Source organism: Lipophrys pholis (assembly GCF_963383615.2).
Source record: "Lipophrys pholis genome assembly, chromosome: 7".
NCBI lineage: Eukaryota > Metazoa > Chordata > Actinopteri > Blenniiformes > Blenniidae > Lipophrys > Lipophrys pholis.
Genome location: NC_137638.1, coordinates 7,578,503 through 7,600,361, shown reverse-complemented (window position 1 = coordinate 7,600,361; position 21,859 = coordinate 7,578,503). Strand labels below are relative to the sequence as shown.

Sequence of the window (21,859 nt, the reverse complement as noted above, 5' to 3'; positions counted from 1 at the left end):
GTTTTAGTTTAAAAAAAAAAAGAAAAAAGAAAAAGATATAAAGAGGGTCAAGAGTTCAAAATCTACATGGAAACAAAAGGGAACATTTATTTCTCAAGGTTATTTATTTATTTTAAACAGATCAAACCCCAATACGCTCGAATTGAGCTGTAAGTGGCCCTTGATCTAAAAGGAAAAAAAAAAGTATCTGGGTTTCAATGTCATTTTTGCTGTACATCATCGTGTAATTATGAGGGCAAGGCAAGGCAAGTGGAATTTATTTATAGAGCACCAATCAAACACAAGGCAATTCACAATGCTTTACAAATAAATAAGAACTACATAAAAGCAGTCTCCACATTTCCTTGACATATGGAAATTTTACATTTACATTGAAATACCCTGCAGGTCTATGTAACCAGGGTACCTGTTTAATGAAACTTGTTTTTATGTGTAGCAAGCAATAAAACATATTTCAAAACCAATGATAGGTGTATTGTAATGTTTGCATTAAAGGTCTTATTAGGCTAATTTTCCCATGAAATTCATATTTGTAATACTACAATATCTGCAATTATTAGTTTTTAAAATATTTTTTAAAATGTTACCGCTTAATCTAATAACCTATTACATTGTCAAAATGCTATTATGACAATGGCTCAAATATCCCATCACATTCTGTGCAAATTATTACATTAAATTTGAGATTTGAAATAGCCAGAATGACTAAATTGACCAATATTGGTTATGAGAGGACATGTAACATCATTCAAGATACTGATGTCCCCATTTTAAAATATTTTTTCTACAAATTCAGAATACATCGTCTATACTGCATATAAGATTCAGTTTTTAGTGTAAACATCCAATGCATTTTTGTGCTATTAAGACGAGTTTTACATGCAGCGTTTTAATGACTTGCACTTTATGAACGTTTATCAAGCTTTGAGAGGGAAAAAAAAAACTTAGTTTAATCATATTTATTAATTTTTTTTTTTAAAACATGGCTTGAAAATATAACAAAAGCTTCACTATGGAACTGTAATACCAAAGTAAATGGTATGGCATGATACTCAAGTTGTTGAAGCAGCAGTCTGTTTCCACTCCCATGGGTGTTGAGGTTGGTTCACATCTTTATATTTAACAGTTTAAGTAGATATATAAAACAGGTCAAAGTGTAACGAATAGTTTTACAGCAACAGATTTCATATAAAATACATCGTCACAAAATGCAAGGGGAGGGGGGGGGGAAATCATATAAACTTTATACATGAACATCCATTACTGTCAGAATAAAACAAACTGAAATATCTTAGTTACACACGGTGACAACTTGCTTTCCTGAAAGACACCACTTTAAAGTCTGAATGCAAGATGTCTACAGTAAAAACACTTCATTACAAAAGGTTCAAAATATACAAAAACAAGAACACTTGGTCAATAATCGCTAACAGTTGAAAGACAGTGGACGGTCTGTCGGAGCTCCTGGGGGTGCAGGTCCGCAGGCGAGAGCCGAAACGTTTACATCCCATGACGCACGGTGTGCAGCTTCAGTTCAGAGCTGCTCGCCAGCTTCCTCCCGCAGAGCTCACAAGCGTAGCTGTTCTTGTCCGCTGGGGGAAGAGAGGAACAATAAAACGATTCAAACTTTCTCAAGTTATGACTAACTAGACCCATTGAGTACAAAGTAAAAAGGTTTTTTTTTGTGTGTGAAGTACTGATGTTTAACACATTTTTGTGATAAATTCATCAAACAGCTGCTATAACTTCAATAAAGGGATTTCTGAATATGGAGACCGACTCTTTCTCTCCAGGATAAGCAGATGGGAGTTTGGGCAGATGTACCTCGTTGAAAATTACTGTATGGAGGAGCGGAAGCAGCCGTGCTTCAAAGCAGAGGTCCCCAACGAAAGCTTTATTATGAAATTGTGCAGTTAAATCCATTAATCTACATTCCGCCAGTACTTCTTTACCGCGCTCGACTGTCAGTTGTTTTTGTGCATGGTTAAATGGTCAAACGAACGACCACTGTTTTAAGGAATACGACTCAGTTTTTAGATGATTTTGTCGCTGCCAAATAAAGAATGTTAGCCAACATTGTGGGATTCATAGTTACCTGTGAGCTCACTGGGACTCTCCTGTTCCTTGCAGGACTTTGCATCATCTTCACTGCTCATGTTGACATCTTCTTCCTGTACCAGATGATCGCCGTCCTTCTCTTGCTTGCTAGAATCCAGGAGGTGCATCTTACCCTTGAGGTATTCATTCTCCAGCACTGGCATCTCTCTGCAAGTATCCGGTGCGTCGTCGCTGTTCCTCCCACTCGGCTCCTGTTCCAGCTGGCAAGTCGGAGAACCGTCTTCACGGCTCAAGCTCGGCTGCTTGGGCAAAATACTGGGCGGGAGGGTTTGAATTTCACTGGTGAAACTCTTTTCAGCCTTGGTATCATTTGAATGTGTCGGACTGATTTTTGCTAAGCTCTGGTCCTGAGTGATGCTGCTCCGTTCACCACTCGGGGAGGTATCTGGCTCCGTCTTAACTGTTCTATCTGGGTCGGTCTTCTTCAAGGTCCTACAGACGCCGCCGTCCAGCACCAGGATGTTGCGCAGGATGTCGTCCTCTACGCTCGCCTCAATGTTCAGTGCTCTCTGTGACTCGGTGTTCTCTCCTTCATCGGTGATGTTGGAGTACGTGGGGGAGCTCCCCTCCGTTTCCCCGCCTTCATTGCCCCAGAGTTCTGCTTGGTCTTGCTCATCGCTTTCCGACCTCAATCCAGGTTGTGGCTCTGGCTCATGTTTGTTTTGCTCAGTAGTATGAATGTTCAACAAAGTCTTCTTGTTGGGGCTTTCTCCGTTTTCTTCCTGACCTTGATTCTGGTTCCCAGCTTGCTGAACGTCGCTGCAGTCTGTAAACAACAACTCCTCCATGTCCTCGTCTTCACTGCGATAGCTGCAGAGCTCCGTGTTCGCCAAAGGTTCCTCCTCCACGTCGGGGGTCTGACCAGACCTCACCCCCAGCTGGTCGAGACGCACCTGACCCACAAGTTCATGATTCCTCATGACCTGTCCAAAAGAGAGAGGGAGTAAACCACTGAGGGAGAAAACCTGAGATTTATATCTTGATACACCAAGTTGATTCTGTTCCAACAGTTTTTCAATCATAACTTTATACTTTTTATGGCAAATAATTAACTCCTTTTACAGGTTCATATTTCAAAGAGTTAGACATTTGACGATAATATTTTCATTGATTCCCCTCCATGTACGTGGGTGGATATTCTTTAATCTTGCATCACAAATGTGCAGGAATGTGCATCAGCCACATCATCAAGGTCAGTAACTCGTAAGCACAGTCTTTCCAGAGGTGCTTCACCGTCATAGCTTTTGGTAAAACATCAATACATTTCCTTGTTCATGGAATCCTTGAACATGTTTGGCTGAAAGCACAATTCCTGTAATATAAATGATTTATACACTAATGACTATTAGGGGGGGTGGGGGGGGGGCATGTCTGTTCATGTGGAGGTTCAACTTGTGTTCATAATGATTTTGCTTTATGGGATTGTGAATGGTTTCATTGAGATAAACATGGAAAGGAGACGATCCCCAGCAGCGACAGGGGCCCACAACACCACAAACACTCGAGTACTCCATTTGTTAAAATCTACATTATTCTCTTAGGTAAAGATACTACATAGCGAGATGTCGGACAATCAGATATAGCCCGCACTGCAGACCACAAACCTATAGTTTCTTTATTTTTGGAAGTAAAAAAACAAACAAACCTGTAACTGAATTCATATCCTGTAATTGAAAAATGCTCTCCCTTCCTAAAAAGTTTCTGCAGTTGAAATGCAGATAATATTGATGCAGCCAGCAATGCAATCTGAACTCTGGAGTGCTTCAAGTTGGAAAGGTTCAAACTTGGTATTCCAACAACTTCCTCTTTCCCACATATCCCACAACAGCATTCGGAGCCAAAACATGAAAGAATTATTTCAGCATTATGCCATCGAATGGTATATTTGTTTTCCTATAGTGATATCTTCAAATGGGCCAGTATCTTCAAAAGAAAAGAAGCGGCAACTCTAAAAACAACAGATTAAACCAAGGTAGACGCCCAAATTCCACACAGAACGAGTGCAATGTTCTTCAGACGGAGGAATTCCAGTGATGCACTGGAGGGACTACAGCCACATCCTCACCTGATGCTTATCGTTCAGGTGTGCCTCCAGGTCGCTCAGCTGAGTGCAGTCGAAGAAACAGAGCCGGCACTTGTAGGGTCTGACATCGTCGTGCCTGGTCATGTGCAGGCGCAGGTTCTCCGCACTGCTGCTCATGAACGTGCACCTGTGACAGCGGAAGACGACGCCTCGAAGGTAACGGGAGAGTTTCGGGCGGCGGACCTCTATTGGCACAACACGGTTATCTAAAACAAAAAAAAGAATGAAGAAGAGACGGGAAGAGAGAGCAGGATGAATGAGCAGGATGCAGCAGATGGTGGTGACGAGGAGCGCGGAGAACACAAACGTACCGCGATGCAGGTCGATGTGATCGATCATGTTGTTCTTGTTCTTGGTCTGGTAGAGGCAGAAAGGGCAGCAGAGGTCCTTCTGATGAGTCGGCACCGACTGACAGGCGGAGTGGCCCATCAACATGTGCATTTCTAGGACTTTTCTGAAGGAGGAAACCAAAATACCAATTGTGACAAATATCTAGAGATAGTCTGTGTTACCACAAATATACAAAATATCCCAAATGAAAGATGACCTCTGTAAATATGACTATTCATATCTAAATTTGGACATCCTTTATCTACAAAGGCTTAGGCTTTGTGTACAGCTGTATACATGTGCAAAATACATCGCAAATAACAATTTGCTATATTGTGAAATGCAAGTAATATAAAAGGCTATATGTTGAAAACTGAAAAATCTTTTTTTTGTAGAATCGGAACAGAGAAGAGTTTTCTTCCCCCTCCAGTGTCCATCAAATATAAAGGTCAATCAGTCACAGTATTGGAAGTATTGTTAGGCATTTCTACATGAGAAGAAGCCCGAGAAACATAAAACCAACCCAAATGCGCTTTTAGTATTAGTTCGCAAATATTTGAAAGGTAGAGAATATGGAAGTATGTGGATGTATTCAGCAAGTTGTTAAAAACTCATTGTGTTTCTGAGAATTGACACATTATCACGACGACACAAGATGTGATATCTTTACATATATTTGCTCACTATACACAGGGATGATGGCTTTTGAATTTTGGGATGTTTCTATAGAGTCAAATAATCTCTGAAACATATTATTCAGGCATAAATAAGAGGATATAGCTGTAACAGGACATATAAAAGCTATCAAATAAGCTGTGATGCAACAAATGTTAATCCGGCATGCTGGGGAAAATGTCTGCAGCGTACCTTGACTCGGTAAAAAACTGGCACTGTTTACACCGGTGCATCTTCTTTCCGTGGCGGTTCAGGTAGTGCCGCCGGATACTAGACAGGTGTTCAGTGTTGAAATCGCACATCTCACAGTGAAGCAGACTGTCCCTGCGTAACCTCCACACTTGCTCATGCGCTTCAGCGTTCCTCTGTGCCATGAAGTTGTAGTGGTTGAGCTGCCTCCTCACGTCCGGAGGCTCCGAGTCCATCGAATCTGTCAAATGGACACGGTCAGTCAGTTTTAAGTGGCTTGTCTTTAAACAGAGAACGTTTACAGCGAACGGAGCACTTGCTTTCAGCTGCTGCACGTTTGTCACCAGGATCAGTCCAGCTGTCGGTTTGCTTCAGTAAATCTGGAGGCTCCATGTCCATCCTCTCAACGCCATCCTCACCAACATTCTCATCGTGGATGGCTTTAGTCAGATCCACAACATCTGGGCATTCAGAAGCATAAAGACGATAGAAGAAAAACACAAGAAAACTTCATGTGAAAGAGGCGCAGCACACCGAAGACGCCAAGTTCTGCAGATATCAGGCTTTACACAGTTTGTAAGTTGTACATACTCTAGGTTATTCCATAGAAGTGACAGGACAGGAATAAATAAGCCACTGGCTGCAGCCTATGATTTTCGTGGTCAGTGAAAGTGAACAGTATTTGTATTTTCCATGTGTAGAATGATGACCAGAAATATAACATTCATCCATGAATCTCACCTTGATGCTTTTTCTGAAAATGACTCCACCACAGGCCCAGCACAGTTGTTCGGTATAAACAGATGCTACATTGAAATGGTCTCGTAACGCCAGACTTGTACATGATGTATTTGGAAACTCTGAGGAGAGGAGAGAGAAACAGAATGATAAAACAACAGCATAGGCTAGAAGTCCTTTATGCCATATGAAGCCGGTGAGCATCAAAAGCATGAGAGGAGCTAAAAACAAAAACAAATTTTGTTTTAGTGCCTTGAAATGTTGTATTTGGTGTTGTTGAATAAAATGGGCTTCAGAAGTGTTGTATCCTAAGACTAAAACAGTGAAATGGAGCAGAGTGTAAACACAGAAATTCAACACTGGAAGCCTACAGGACCATAAATGTTTTAAATATATTCTGGAAATTGGTAAAAAGTCACATTTTATATTCCTTGGTCCCGTTGAAATAGCCCTCATTTAACAAGTTGAAGACCCCTGGTGACACCCCCCTCCCCCCTCCCCGGTTATCTTCCAGAGCAGGATTCCACATCAAGTGTTAACATTTGCATTACAAACCGAAGCTTCTCACCTGCTGTCTAGTTCGGTTGTGAACTTGCTGCCAAAGTTCTTGATAGCTGCCATGGTGGCATGACTTCGCTCATGCGAGAGCAAAACTTTCGGGGACATGAACGAGCGCCCGCACTGCTTACAGCTGTGTTTGTTGTCATTTCCCTCTGGCGCCGACTGCTTCACGTCGTCCAGTTTGGGAAGAAACTTGACGGGACTGGTCGACAAACCGGTCAAATCCGATGATGTCGCGCTTCCTGGTGTGAACTCCTCCAAAGACTCCAACGCGGGCCGTTCATATATCACGTCAGGCTGAAAATTAAACCGAAATGGTGTTGAAATTATCATATTTTTTTTTTAAAGAAAACAAAGAAGTGAAAGTCAGATTTGTGTTCCGGCTCAATTAGCATACCTCAGTGGAGTTGGGATCCAGTGTAGACTCTTGGAGAGATGCCCGCTTCCTTGCCTCCTCTTTCTTCGTTTCTCTGTGTCTATGCATGTGAACGCCGAGCTTTTTAATGCCATTTAACTGTTTAATGCAATGGTTGCACGTGTAAAGCCCCGTTGATTTCTTCTTTTCTCCAGTTGATAGCACAACAAAGTCCATTTGTATTTCTGGGCGATGAAACGTACAGTAGTGTTCAAGGAGCAGATCCTCTGAGTCGAACGTCAAGTCTGGACACTTTATACACTTATTGTGTGAGATTTGCTCAGATTTTTCCTCAGATGATTCAAGCGGTTTCAGCCTCTCGAAGGACTTCCGCTTGTTATACTTCTGCAGCAGCTTCAATACGACGTCTGAATCCAGTTTGTGAAATTGTTTGTAGTGAGCTTGCAGATATCTCCGGTATAATCCACTGTAGTTGCACATGTGGCACTTGTATATTTTTGACTCTGACTGCGTTAGCGGAGACTGTGATGAGTTGGTTTCACGAGCAACCGAGTGGGGATTTCGTTCAGCGTCAATTTCAACTTCTGACATTTCGTCTTTTCTATCGCCGCCCAAAGACGTTGAGCTCTGAAACCTGTGAGAAGCCACATATTCACGTTTGGCCAAATCCTTCGAAGTTCTTTTGCAGCCTTTTTGGCAGTGGACTTTATATTTTCCTGTTGATGTACAAACTTGTGAACATGTTTTACACACGTATCCTCCCTGTTTAGTTTTGGCTCCTTTCTTACTACTGACGAGACGAGTCAGTGGGATTTCGTCTATTCGAAGAATATCTGTCTTCACTGTGAAATTGGGATGCTTCATTTGGCAGTGGGTGAGAGTTCCATGGGGGCTGGTGTGCACATATGAACAGAATGGACACCTGAAGATTTGGATTTTGCTCCCCTCTGCCGATGTGCTGGATTCAGAGCGCCTCCGACTTGATGGGGAGCGAGAAGATGTCGCGTCCAGCTTCGGTTGCATGTAGACTGGAACAAAGTGTGCCAAGTAGGCGTCCTTTCCATGTTTCATGACATAATGACCAGCAAGATGCTTTCTCGTGAAATATCTTTTGGAACAGAGCATGCATCTGTACAAGGACCCCTTTGAAATGGTATATTTGTTGTTGTGCTGAAGACGCACGTGTTGACCAAGTTTCACTATGGTGGCGCAAACATGATGGCAGTGCAGGCACTTAAACACAGAAGGCCCTTTCTTACTTAGAAAGGCCTTTGAAATTTTTAATTTCTGAGCACCATGGACTTTAGGCAGGATTATCTTACATTTGATTGGTGGCTTAGAGGCTGCTGTGAGGTTGCTCTGTGCAGTATCCACAGTGGTTGCGGAATGGTCGGACACTCGATGCCTGTTCAGTTTGTTCACAGTTCTACAGAGTTGAGAGCAGGTTGTACACATGTACGCATTAAATTTCAACATCCCACTATGATGTCTTTTCAGCCATTCCAAGTTTTGCACATGTTTCATATCCACGTGAATACTCTCTGGCTCGGTGTTCAGCTCGGGATGCTTCCTCTGGCTGTGCGCTTGGGCTCCTTGGTGGCCGGTGTTGACGTAGGTACAGTGTCGACATTTGTACAGGCGCATGCGTGTCTTGACTTTTTTTGTCGACTCGACAGCATTGTTCACATCGTTCTGGTGCTTTAATCCGCAGTGGGTGTTGAGGCCATGGTGGCTGCTGAGCACTGAGGGGCAAAAAGGGCACTTGAACTCCCGAGAGGATTCTTCGTCATCATCATCATCCTCCTCATCAGTTGATTTCTCGAAATCAAGTGGCTCTTGAAAAGAATCAAACGGTGGGCGGGCTTCACTGACATCTCGAACCTGGCTGTGTGTTTCAGTCCAAGGATGATCTGTGCGAAAATGTTGTATGACACTTGCTAAGGAGCTCCCTTTGAAAGAACATTCGCTGCAGGGATACGTCTTGGCTTCACTTTGTCCGGGTGGTGAACCGTCATCACCGTCGCTTGTGTCTGTGCTCGTCGCTTCTCGCGCCTTATTTTTAGGAGGCGACGCTGGGGGACCGACGCGCAGCTGAGTTAACACGTAGTTGAGGCTCAACTTCTTTTCCGGGTGTCGCTCCCGGTAGTGCCTGAAGACGGTCGCTCCACTTTTGTGGGAGAAGACGCAGTACTCGCAGTGAAAGCCTGGCGGTAATGTGCCTTGTTTAAAACAATATTTCAAGATCTCTGAGGCCAGATGCTTTTTATCGTGAACTTGCGACAAGTGCCTCCTCAAAAGATAGACAGACTGTGTCCTGTATGGACATTTATAACATAACAACGACCTCAGCAGTTTCCGTCTACCTGGTGAGATCTTGGGGCGCTTTGTTTCTTTCACCATTTTGACTTTCTCCAGAGATTTCTTGTCGATTTCTTTGTGTACTGTTGCTTTAACGTGCGATTTCCCTGCCTGTTTGAGAACGAAAGATGTGTACATTTCAATGGTGGTACGTTTCTCTTGGTATTCTCGATGTACTTTTCGGTAATGCCTCAAGACTTGGGCAATACCACCATGTCTGTAGTTGCAAAAGTGGCAGAAGAACTTATGCCTGTCACGTTTGTGGACGTGCGGACGAGGTAGACGAGTAGAAAACGGGAGCTCCTTTGGTTGAGATTTTGTTCTCTCCAGTTCCTTTATTACAGAATCTGTATATTCGATGACGTCTTCCTTGTTGGCATAATTGCCCATGTGCACTCTGGTTTGATGGTACTGGATTCCTTTTGCTAAAGGATTTGCATAGTTGCACTGTGAGCAATAAAACAGTTTTCTAGGATCTGCATAAGCATGATCTCCAGTCAGGGAAGCGTCTGTATCATCATTTGCTTCACCTTCAGTTTTCACCTGTTGATCAGCTTCAGAACGACGGGACGGAATCGTTTCGCACGTCTCGGCTTTACTTAGAGCTTTCTTTTTCTGCACCTCAGCACTGTACCTACAGATCTCGTCCGAGTTTGCAATTGTTGCCAAAAAATGTTTGGCATTTTGATGGCAAACGACACTTTTCAATTTGGAACTTTCAAAATTGCAGAAACGACAATAAAAAATGTCAGCAGTTGAGTGGGAAGGATAATTGTGTTCATCTTGGGGAATTTCTACTTCTTGTTTGATGGACGGATTCTTTGACTTGTCTTTTTTCTTCAGAGATTTCTCCACTTCATCATTTGGGGACTTTGACCGACTCTGACAAGTGTTGAAAGACAACTTGATGTCTCTTTGAGGTAATGGCTCGGCTTTGCCTTTCTTTGAGGGATCTGAGGGACTCTTCAAAGCTGTAGACTTTGTTAATGCCGTCTCGGAGTTCGCAGACTTTTCAGGCATCGTCGGCTGTGTTGCGTGCACCGTGAAACGAGCCAATCGTTTGATTTTATCAATAGTCAAGGCCTCTTCCGGGTGGCTTTTCTGATAGTGAACATGCATAACGACCACTGACTTGTGACTAAAGGCGCAGTTGTTGCATTTGAACAAGGTCACGCCTGCGCCTTTGGAGGTGGGTTGAGGTAAAGTGGTACTTTTGACTTTTTTATGTGATAAGCAGCCGTTCTCAGGAGAAGAATCTTCTGATTTTCTTTCATGTTTACTCAGCTGACATGACTCCTTCGGGCGTCCCGTCACAGAATATCGGCAGTAAAACAAAGAATTGCCCACTTTGTGGTTTGGGTGCACTTCATCATGATGTTCTTTCAGATTCTTCAAAGCAGTGGTGGTAAACGGGCAGAGAAAACATTTGAAAGCCAAATTAAGCTCGCTTAATTTCTTTGTAAATACATTTGGGGCATCTGGATGATCTTTCTTGTAGTGCCTTCTGAGTTTGGCTGTGTTAATAAAATCCACTGGACACTCCAGGCAGCGAAACGTAGCACTCTCATCACTGGAGTCCTGAATGTAGATGGCGTTGTATCGGACGTAAGGGTGGTTGCTCTTATAATGGTTTGACATGCCCCTGACGCCCAAATCACTGTAGTCACAGTGCTTACAAAAATAAACCATTGAGCCCACCTTAGCGGGATTTTTCTTTTCACTTTCATCTTCGCTAAGTTCGAAGTCAAAGTTGTTGCATGATTTGATATTACTTGCATTTTCTTTCTGTGGAAGAGTTGTATCCTCTGTGTGGAATTTTGCTTTTTTACCAGCACCACATAGTGAACCGTCAGTACTGGTCCTCTTGCCGACACTGTTTGGGAGTTCTCCTTCGGATTTTTCCTCAGTTTTTGGATTGTTCAGTGTCGCAGTCCAAAGCGCATCATATCGCAAAGAACAGTGAGGAGAAACTGTGTTTATGTCGATCGACTTTGCACTGACCTGACACACACCGCTACTGTTTGGGGTCGAGCTAGAGGAAGCCTCTTGCAGTATCAGAGTTCCTTGGGCGTCGTCAGCGTTTGTGGACTTCCTGGTGGATTTAGATGTCGGCACTAAGAACTTTGTGATGGTTTGCGTCGGCTTCGTGTATATTTTCAGATGCTTTGACGAAGCGGTCGGGGATTTGAACTTTGAGGAATTGTTTGCATGTTCCTTGCGCTCGTTTGATGTTATTTTGGCGTCTGGCTTTGCATCACTGGCGCTCGAGGTGATCAACCCGGAAACCTCCGACCTCTTCCGACACTGGCTCAGGTGATTCTTGAAACCATCCGCACTGTCAGCTATAAAATCACAGCGCTGGCATTTCAAATCACTTCCAGGACTGGTGGAATTGCAGGATTTCAAACCAGAATTTTTGAGAGCAGCGTCCACATTAAGGCCGTGGACCTTGTTGAGGTGCTCGAAAAGGTACACCTTGGATTTGAGGATGAGGGGACAGTGGCTACACTGGTAAGGCTTTGCAGGGGACACTGGACTGCTGCTTGGACTGACGAGGCCGGAGTTGGAAAGTTGCACTGAATCTGCTGGAGCAAGTAAAACATGGCAGTAAATACTATCTGATCACGTCACGTGTGCTCGCAAGCGACCGTCATGATTGATACGTACCGTTTTGCATGTTGCATTCCTCTCAAGGTTTACATGGAAAAATCAGAGCCGTCCAGCACCTAAATCACGGAAAAGCACACGTTACTACATTACCCAAGAAGTTCAAACTTAGTAGAAAATCTCAAATAACTTGAAACGAGGGAATTTCTGAAAGAAGACGGCGGAGAAAAGAAAAAGGAGAGCACTCCGCCTCGGTGGTGAACTTTCCGAGCAGGACACAGGAGACCTGCAGTCAGCTCGGTAAACTAACTCATATTACGCTAAAGAGGAAAAAGTGAGCAGATATAACGCGGGTCGACGCTCCGCGGGTGCAGGTTGTGTACTCACGCGTGCAGATAAACTCAGCCCGAAGGCTCACACGACAAACATCCCAGGAGTTGTTGATAACGTGAAGAAGCCACACATTTCCGCCATTTTTCCCGCGAGTACCACTCTGTCCGGCTTCTCCTTCCGCCCGGTCGCACAAAAAAAAAAAAAATGTGTGTGGGTCCACGCTCCAGAGTCACACTGCACTTCCACCCGGAGTGCCCGGCCCTTCACAATAAACTGTTTCATTCTGTATTTCAGATAAAAAATGTATTTATTTATTTATTTTTTAACTCGTCGAGATGAGAATGTAGTCGGAAGTAGTATGATTATTTTCAATTTACTTTTTTAAAATAACACCGAACTTTTGAACTGTAATTTGTTCCCCTTTTAAAAAAAAGAATTTTTTAAAAAGTAATTTTATATATATATATATATATATATATATATATATATATATATATATATATATATATATATATATATATATATAATTATATATAATTTTTACAGTTTTAAAAACACGTTGAATTAGATGGATGGATGACTAGATAGGAGTGTATATAGTTTATTTAGTGTATGTATTTAGTGTATGTATGTATGTATGTATGTATGTATGTATGTATGTATGTGTGCTTCTTTTTATATGACATGAATTAAAATCTCATTGTTAATTAAACTAGAAATGGCAATATCTTTGGAATATTCTGAATAGATTATTCGATTAATAAAAAGAGTGGCTTTCAAAGTGGTCCATCATTGGTTCCGGAATGAATGTTTCTCGTCGTGCGTTAATAGAGGACGTACCACAACACGGAAGAATGTAAATAAATGACCTGACAGCCGCATGTCGTTTCTTTCGTCCTATAAACCCACATTTCGTCGCTGTTTCCCACATTGTAAGTTGGTTTTGGTTCTGGTTTATTCAGTTATAATGAGGACAACATGAGACAGCTAACTGAAGCTAGGATTGGCCAGCATTTTACATTAATGGTTAATATTAGGTATATTATGAACGATCAAGTGGTGAATAGTGACATATGTATATTTGTTTTAATGATAACACAGTTAAAATAGTTGGACTCTAACTCAGCTCCGTATTTGTGCAGCTCATACAGTGTACAAACAAAAAAAAAGGCTGTTGTAGCAAATCACTGTCCCTCTGTGGAAAAGCTATTGTGTCCACCAGCGTGTGTTCCTTCTTTGTGTGTGTTCAGGAGCTACTCATTGAATGGTTAAAAAAAAAAAAAGGTGCCCATCTGACCTCAGAGAGGCAAAATGCTTCGAGCCAAGCTGAGCAGCCTGCTGACTGCAGACGCTTTGAGGAGGATTCATCATGGAGGTGGTTACTCCTGCATGTCCAGCCTGTCACACTGCTGCCTTCAAAAGACATGGACGAGGACTAAAGGCTGCTCAGAGGCCAGGACTTTTCACCACCGCGGTGGCATCCGGCCATCAGCCAGAGTGCACAGTGGGCGAAGACCTTTCAGTTTATCAGCTGCTGCTATTGTGAACTCAGCACCAGTTCACGTCCAACCTTACCTCCGATTGATGAGGCTGGATAAACCCATTGGTTTGTATATTCATTGAAATGTATGCATTTATTTATTTCACCTTTATTTTACCAGGTCGGTCATTTGAGAACCAGTTCTCATTTACAATGGCGACCTGGCCAAGAGGCAGCAATGACGCCCCCAAAAAGAAAAAAAGTGTCATTTTGACCAGAAGTTGTTTGGCAGACTCTGTAACGTAGAATTTGTTTTCCTAAATATCTCTGTTACGTCAACATGTTAGATGAAAAACATTTCCAGACAATTGTATCTGAATTCAGTGTGGTCATTGATCACAGATGAGGTATTTTGCACAACTGGACCATCACACAAGTCCACACTGGATCGTGCCCACATTATTAACACTTAAACTTGTTCTTGGTCTGTTTTGCCAAGTGGTATCATGAACGAATGCAAATTTTTTGAATAATCAGATCATAGTTAACTCGTTTGATTCAGACTGTAAGGAAAGCCAACTGATTCACACGGATAATCCTCAATGGTCCATTCCATGCTTGGTAATGTGAGTTTGAGGTTTCATCATCAGGCAAATTATAATTGGTTTAGAAGTGTAAAGTAACACCGTAGTGTTACTCACAGTTGGTCTCTGAAGTTGTAGTAAGTAGAAGTGAAGAAATTGAGATTAGGTTTCATTCAGTCGAATGCTGAACCTTTTAATGATTCTTTTTTGAAGTTTCAGGACGTTTTTCGGCTGGTCTTGTGAATTTAAAAGCTGCTTTTCTCACATATTCTTATTCATCCAGACTTTACACAGCTGAAGCTGGATTGTTTTGCTATTGCTAAGTCTTTATTTTAAACTAATGCAAACTAATGCAAGTTCATGCTGATCAAGTTTTTGTAGAATATTGTCACTCTATATTTTGAATACATTAGTCCAACTGTAGTATTGAACCAGTTTAGCACAACCCGAATATTACAAAAAAATGTCCAAAAAACAAAAACTGAACACAATAAATGATTTGATTAAAAAAAAAAAAAGCTGTAAAAGAAGTAGAGGGATGCTGTAAGTATTAGCCAAAGGTAAAGTATCGGGATTATGTTACCTAACGGTTAGTGTCCTAACAAAAAACCTGCTCAGTTTCTCCTGAATTGTGCAGCTGTGTGTTCTGCCTAATAGCAATCCTCTGACTTGACCCCTTGACTTGTGCTGCAGGAACATGGCTGCTGTACCTCCCCTGTACGTGGAGCATCGCTCTGGCGGGCGACCCCGGCTGCCTGCCCGATCTGGGCATGCTCACTCTGTTCGGCACGGGGGCCCTGCTGATGAGGGGGGCTGGCTGCACTATCAACGACATGTGGGACAAAGACTTTGACAAAAAGGTTTGCGAGTCTGACGTTCATCTCACTGTGGCGATATTTCTCCCACAAAATTGCATCCATTCGTCCGCACTGAGTCAGAAACATTCAGCTTTGTACTGTACGACAGGAAAACGAGGACAGAATTCTGATGTTGCTCTCGGCTCTGATTGGCTGAAACGGACGATGTTTTCTCGCAGGTAACCAGGACGGCGTCCCGACCCATCGCGTCCGGAGAGATCTCTCGATTCCAGGCACTTGTCTTTCTGGGCGGGCAGCTGTCTCTCGCTCTTGGAGTTCTTTTGTGCCTCAACTATTACAGGTAGATTACTTTTTTTGAGCTTTAATTCAAAACAATTTGACTAGAAAACAATACAAGATGCAACTAATTAATACATTCATCAGTGAGGGAATGAATAAAGTGTGGAGCTTCAGGTGGTTTATAATGCTTTTGTTTGTTTTTTAATCCCTTTTGAGACCAGTGTCACTTCACTTACTGTTTGTTTATGTGCAGTGTTAACCCTTAATATCTGTTGTTGTGAGGTGCATTCATTGAGATATCTTTGTTTATGTTTTCATATGGAAACAAAAAAAGTGTGTTTTTCACTCTTCAATATGTATGTTTCATTAGTAATCTTTGTATTATGACTCTGTAGTTACTCTTAACAGGTCCATCAGTACCATCGACCTCCATTATAACCACATTTTCAACCCTCCTTCAGATTGTAGTGAACCCAAGTTCTGATATCTGAATTTCCTTAGATTTAAAGTCACTAACAAAGTTTAAATCTTCTCAACTATTATGCAGATGGGCCGGCTGATGACACTAATGATAATCACGTATACTTTTGTTGTGAGAATTATTTAGTATTTTTTCTAAACTGTCAGTGGTATATGATCAAAACTGACAAAGAAAGGTTTTGATTGTCATGATAATGAAATAAGTCTTAATGTAGAATAATCAAAAAAGGAAATATTAAATGTTTCTGAATTGTATTGCAGTTAGAAACAAAGTGGAAGACAAACATTTTGTATGTTACACCTTTTTTAAAGAAGGCATTGGGTTAGTAATTCTCACTTCTGTTGGACTCGCAGCATCGCTCTGGGTGCTGCCTCCTTATCCCTCGTCATCACCTACCCGCTGATGAAGAGGATCACCTACTGGCCGCAGTTTGTCTTGGGTACGACCCGCTCATTCTGTGCTGTCCTCCGTATGAAAGTAGCGTCTCACACCATCTGTGACGTTAAGGTTCTTTAGTGTTTTTGTTCCCTCTCTTTTAGGGCTCACGTTTAACTGGGGCGCTCTGCTGGGCTGGGCGGCTGTTAAGGGCTCCTGCGATTGGTCCGTGTGCCTTCCGCTGTATTTCTCAGGCGTGATGTGGACGCTGATATACGACACAATATATGCCCATCAGGTGACACCAGAAATAACCGTGTTTAGTTCCTGTGAAATGGGATTTCCTGAAACACAGGTTCTTTTCTAAAAATATCACTTAAGAAAAATGGAAACATTAAAGTTTGAGTGATGGCATCTAAAATATATGTGATTTTCACAGTTTCATGAAAATATAGTTAAAAACTGTTTCCCTTGTATTTGCGATGCTATTCTATATGATCTGTTCAGTTTTAGCCAGTATGTGATGAGAGGACACACAGACACACACGCATATTAAAATATAAACAACTTAAGAGTGTTTGAATTTATTTTTGTTTGTTAGATTGTAGAGACGATGTTTCACAGATTTTGTTTGCGTATCTGAAGGTGGAACTGAACAGAAAATAATATTTTTTCCTCTGCTCTTTCATTTGGAACTAGGATAAGGAGGACGACATAAAGGTGGGAGTCAAATCCACTGCGCTGAGGCTCCAGGACCAAACCAAACCTTGGCTGAGTGGTTTCACTGTGGCCATGATGTCCGGACTGGTCGTAGCGGGCATTAACGCCGAACAGACACTCCCGTACTACACAGTCCTGACCGCCGTGGCTGCTCATGTGGCGCAGCAGGTGAGGAATAAATGTATAGTCTTGCATCAAGTAAAATTATTTGATGTGATTTTAGTACTCACTAATGTTTTGCACATTATGAGCTACACAATATTGCCAAAGGTATCCGCTCGCCTGCCTTCACACGCATATGAACTTGAGTGAGGTCAGACACTGATGTGGGACGAGAAGGCCTGGCTCGCGGTTGTCGGCACTTATTCATCCCAAAGGTGTTCGGTTGGGTTGAGATCAGGACTCTGTCTAAGCCCGTCAAGTTCTTCAACACCAAACTGGCTCCTCCATTTCTTTATCTACACACTGTCCTGGAGATAACCTGAAGATCACATGAAGTTTGGAGGTCTGTTGAGACTGCAGAATGTTGGTGACTTCTGTGCTCTATGCTCCTCACAGCACCCGCTGTCATTTTTCGTGGCAGAGATGCTGTTATTCCCAATCGCTTCCACTTTGTTATAGCACAACTAATGATTGATTGTGAGGAAACTTCCCATCTGGACTAATTGCACAGGTGGCATCATATCACTGTGCCATGCTGCAATCTACTGAGCTCCTGAGAGCGACGCATTCTTTCACTATTGTTTGTTGAAATAGTCTGCATGCTGAGCTGCTTGGTTTTACACGCCTGTGGCCATGGAAGTGATTGGAACACCTGAATTCAATGATTTGGAGAGCAGAGCAAATTCTTTTGGCAATGTAGTGTATTATTTACAGCTCCATAAGCAACAAAAAAAAATACAACTCTTGTGCTAGTTAGATGCCTAAATTCCGTGTGCATCTGTCATACCTGTTACACTTATAATTTTGCATTAAATCTTCATAATTTGAATTGGTCAGTATAATTTTAATTATTGAGTGTATTTTCAATATGCGCAAATGTTTTAGAATCATGTGTTTAAATCAAATCATATGTTTTACACTTATTTTTTTAAATCATCAATTCTTCACATAAATAAAAAAAAAAAGCAGGTAAAGGCTGGTGACCCTTATGTATTAGTTGTTCCTGTGCCTGTCCTGAAACTTCTGGAGCTCCTCTTCTGGAGTCACACACTTTGAAAATTGGTATAAATTAGATACTTTTTTATTATTTTTTTTTTTTTAAAACAGGAAGATCTTACATGAATGTAACATTTGACCAACTTCAAAACATTACAGCATGACATATCTGTGTACACATACACACACACACATCACCCAACGATGTACGGTGCGTTTCCTCAAGTTGAAACTTCAGCCACGTATCTTCCCCTCATTTTCAAAAACACTTCAAACAAAAGTATACATTTAAAAGAGATACTTTAAGTAATATTATACAATATGTTCTTTCCTCTCTTGTAGATTTATACACTTGACATCAACAAACCGGACGACTGCTGGAAGAAATTTGTGTCAAACAGGAATCTTGGACTGTTGCTATTTTTAGGCATCGTCACGGGCAATTTGTGGAAAAAGAGAAAGGAGGTTTTGCTGCAAAATGAAGAAGAAATCAGAAACAGTCTATATGAATAAATATACCATGTGGGTTATATTTTTTAAAGAATTCAGATAATTGGATGCACACTTTGAACGCGTCTTTTTGGTTGTTGTCTTAAACAATGATGCATTCAAACATTGTTTCTAAAATAAAGTAATATAATCTCTCTTTATGAACATACATTACCTGCAGTGTGTGTTATTTTTATACCACCAGGGGGCGATGTTGTTCATCAGGCACCTGATCAATGAATTGTTCACCAGCTTTGGGCTTTGTGTTGGTCATCTATTCATATTAATCTCCACCAGTCTTCTAAACCTATTTTACCAAGACTCAAGTCCTGGAAGCAGGGAAAGAGAAGTTGCTTTAACTTTTCATCAAATTGTAAAGCAAGGCAGCTTTATTTGCGTAAGATATTTAAGGGCAGCAGACGCCATGTACTGATCGACAAACTGCCAGAAGGCGAACATATCGTGATCACACATATGAGCAATTTATAAAGACAATTAGCCTCAAATGCTTTTGGACTGTGGGAGGACACCAACGCAAATCAATACGTCTGTAACTTATTTTCCTATTTGGGTTATTCTCACTAGTGCTGTTCAAGTAACATAAAAACAACCTCATTTCATTAATTGTTCATAATGTGAAAGAAATGGAAGCAAACTGACTTTGTGCTCATTTCATATCTTCTGCCACAAGTGAGGAATCCTGGGAGTTGTTAGGTCAGTTTAAAGGTACAGTGCACATATTGGAGGCCAAAGTAATCAGATTACTGTAATGTAGAAAGTTAATGGCAGACAAACAACTTTTTGGATAATATACTATTTTGTTAAACAAAATATTACTTTTAACCATAAAAACACACATTTCTACACAGTGGTAGAAAGTTTGTTTTAAAACCGTCCAGGTCATTCACACCCCGGTTGTAATGACGTGCACCTGAGCATCATGGATCGCTGCCCTCGCTTGGCAAGAAAATAAAAAAGAAATGCAAATGGAAGTGAAAAACATGCAGTACTAACTGATGTTGCTCCCACAGATAGCTCACAGAGGCCATGTCTGACCTCCTGGCAGCAGAGCGCTCACAGAGGAGGACATCTGGTGCTGGTGGTCCTTTTAAAAACCCATCAGACATTAGGTTCCTCCTGTGGTTAACAACAAAGTCAAAACTCCTGCTCACCCTATTATAGATTAGTGATAGCAGTAGTTTGCTTTGTGTTCGTTTATCAGTGCTGTGTGTTGGGGGAAGCACTTTGTTGGTCCATACTGATATGGTTGGAGCAACTCGAAGTGTCTTTCGTTCTTAATTGAAATTCACATTTGTCATTAAACAGACACTGCTGGCCAATATCAATAGATGAAAACACTGACTATGTTTGACCTGGGATGGATTGTTAATCTCATGTATGGTGAATTAGTATCCCATAAGAAACAAACTTTTCAAGTGGTCCATTGCAGGCCAAACCGAGAAAGACAAGACAACCACATACACACAAGATCGTCCTGGAAAACCACGCTCTCCTCGGGAGAACACGCAAGCGCCACTCAGGGATGCCATGACTGATGGTGCTAATCACAACACCACAGTGTGGCCTCATTCTCAAAGTGAAAATACAGAACACTAAAATGCGTTTAATCTAAACTAAGTACGGACTGTGGTGACTCTGATCATCAGCCTGTTATGAAGCTGCCTTCATAAAGAGGAACTGACACATGTAAGCAGGTCTGGCTCGTTCACATCAGTCATTTATTGCATTCATGTTAATAAGTGAGTTGCTTTATCACAGTGGCGGTTTTCGCAATATCAAATATTTCATATTGTGTTGTTTTTTGCGGTAAAAGATACTTTGGAAAGTGATGATTTGACAGAAAAAAAGCTGATGTTGCTCTTCCCATGTATCTGTGTGATCTGCAGCGTGTCACTTCCCTCTTGCCTGATGTTTACAAATTAAGAACGCTGATTCTTCCTCCCCCACATTTGTACTGGCTCACTCATGTTAAAAACAGTGGTTGCAACATTATATACTGTGCCAGAGCTGAAAAAATTAATGTGTCAGTGTGGTGTCACTCAAAAATGAGAGCCAAAACAAGACACTGAGGAAAACTCACAAACAGCAATGAATCAACAGTGTTATTTGCCTTCATATTAAAAGCTTGATTTACTACCTCGTGGTTGTTTGTCTCTGCTTACTTGTAGATACTGATGATGTGTTGTTGCAACAGTAATTCTTCTATTACCAGCTGGTTTAAACACAAAATGCCTAACCCCTGGTCTTACACCTGTTTTGTTTCCCTGTGTTACATTAATTTTCACAAAAACATAAAGTTGTGAAAAGTGTTTTCATCATATGTATATAATCGTTATACTCTCTTTTTGACCATTCCTTTATGTTTTTTTCTCACGGGACCGTGGTGGCAGTATGGAGAGCAAAGAAGTAGAGACCTGGGGGACTGTGAAGGCCAACAGGAACCACCTCAACTGGCTCCTCTTGGCCCTTGAACGCCTCTCCCGTTGCTTCTTACTGTAATATTCAATCACCCCCGTCCACTCGCCTCACCACCACTGAGAAGCCTATCTAAATTTACCTTTGGTTATAGATCGAGTGCATCAGAAAGTTTTCACAGTGCCTCACTTTTTCCACACTATAAACCTAATTCCAAAATGAATTTTAAAAATGCTCAAACGTCAACACAAAATACCCGGTAATGACAAGTTTTTCTTTGACTTATAATGGCTTGTCTCCCAGTTTCTGACGCTTAAACCCACAGCATGATGCTGCCACCACCTGCTGCCTCGAGAGCCTGTGTCCTGCACGTTTTAGCTCTCCCAGCTTCAGAACCCCTCAATCTAATGTTGAGATGATAATCAAGCTTGTAAAAAAGCCTTCATGCAAAAAAACTGTGAATACTTATATATATGAATTCAATATCTATTTTCTATTAAAAAAAAATCTAACATTTCAAAAAGCTTTTTTGTCATGAGATTATTTGCTGTCGTGTGAATAATTGTTAAGGGAAAAAAAATAATTCAGTCTATTTTAAAAGGAAGCAGTAACATAACAAAATGTGAAAAAAGTGAGGGGGGGTGGTCAAAATATGGTAATTCTGCCATTAC

The 21,859-nt window shown here is 41.5% G+C and overlaps 2 protein-coding genes across 2 annotated transcripts; one reads left to right on the top strand and one right to left on the bottom strand.

Moving 5' to 3' along the window:
• Nucleotides 1-240: 240 nt before the first annotated feature.
• LOC308111542 (zinc finger protein 462-like) lies at nucleotides 241-12,534 on the bottom strand. Its single transcript, XM_080466496.1, has 11 exons — nucleotides 12,423-12,534; nucleotides 12,096-12,154; nucleotides 7,092-12,013; nucleotides 6,702-6,991; nucleotides 6,137-6,255; nucleotides 5,716-5,856; nucleotides 5,399-5,636; nucleotides 4,513-4,655; nucleotides 4,184-4,407; nucleotides 2,096-3,041; nucleotides 241-1,592 (listed from the first exon to the last, which is right to left on the bottom strand). Exons 2-11 carry the CDS (start codon nucleotides 12,103-12,105, stop codon nucleotides 1,501-1,503), a joined length of 7,125 nt encoding a protein of 2,374 aa, XP_080322622.1. The 5' UTR covers nucleotides 12,106-12,154; nucleotides 12,423-12,534; the 3' UTR covers nucleotides 241-1,500.
• A 657-nt stretch (nucleotides 12,535-13,191) lies between these two features.
• On the top strand, nucleotides 13,192-20,908 carry coq2 (coenzyme Q2 4-hydroxybenzoate polyprenyltransferase). Its single transcript, XM_080468302.1, has 8 exons — nucleotides 13,192-13,300; nucleotides 13,619-13,974; nucleotides 15,126-15,292; nucleotides 15,469-15,590; nucleotides 16,364-16,449; nucleotides 16,550-16,683; nucleotides 17,085-17,273; nucleotides 18,606-20,908. The coding sequence occupies exons 2-8, from the start codon at nucleotides 13,680-13,682 to the stop codon at nucleotides 18,774-18,776; spliced, it is 1,164 nt and encodes a 387-aa protein (XP_080324428.1). The 5' UTR covers nucleotides 13,192-13,300; nucleotides 13,619-13,679; the 3' UTR covers nucleotides 18,777-20,908.
• Nucleotides 20,909-21,859: the final 951 nt, after the last annotated feature.

Excerpts from the sequence above, each read along its gene's own strand:
- LOC308111542 (XM_080466496.1), bottom strand. Across the intron at positions 5,857-6,136 it reads TTTTCAGAAAAAGCATCAAG|ATGTTGTGGATCTGACTAAA; the intron begins GTGAGATTCATG and ends CTGAATGCCCAG. Across the intron at positions 4,656-5,398 it reads CAGTTTTTTACCGAGTCAAG|AAAAGTCCTAGAAATGCACA; the intron begins GTACGCTGCAGA and ends TTCCTCCTTCAG.
- coq2 (XM_080468302.1), top strand. The coding sequence starts at position 13,680 with ATGCTTCGAGCCAAGCTGAGCAGCCTGCTGACTGCAGACGCTTTGAGG. Across the intron at positions 13,975-15,125 it reads GAGGCTGGATAAACCCATTG|GAACATGGCTGCTGTACCTC; the intron begins GTTTGTATATTC and ends CTTGTGCTGCAG. Across the intron at positions 16,450-16,549 it reads CTGGCCGCAGTTTGTCTTGG|GGCTCACGTTTAACTGGGGC; the intron begins GTACGACCCGCT and ends CCTCTCTTTTAG.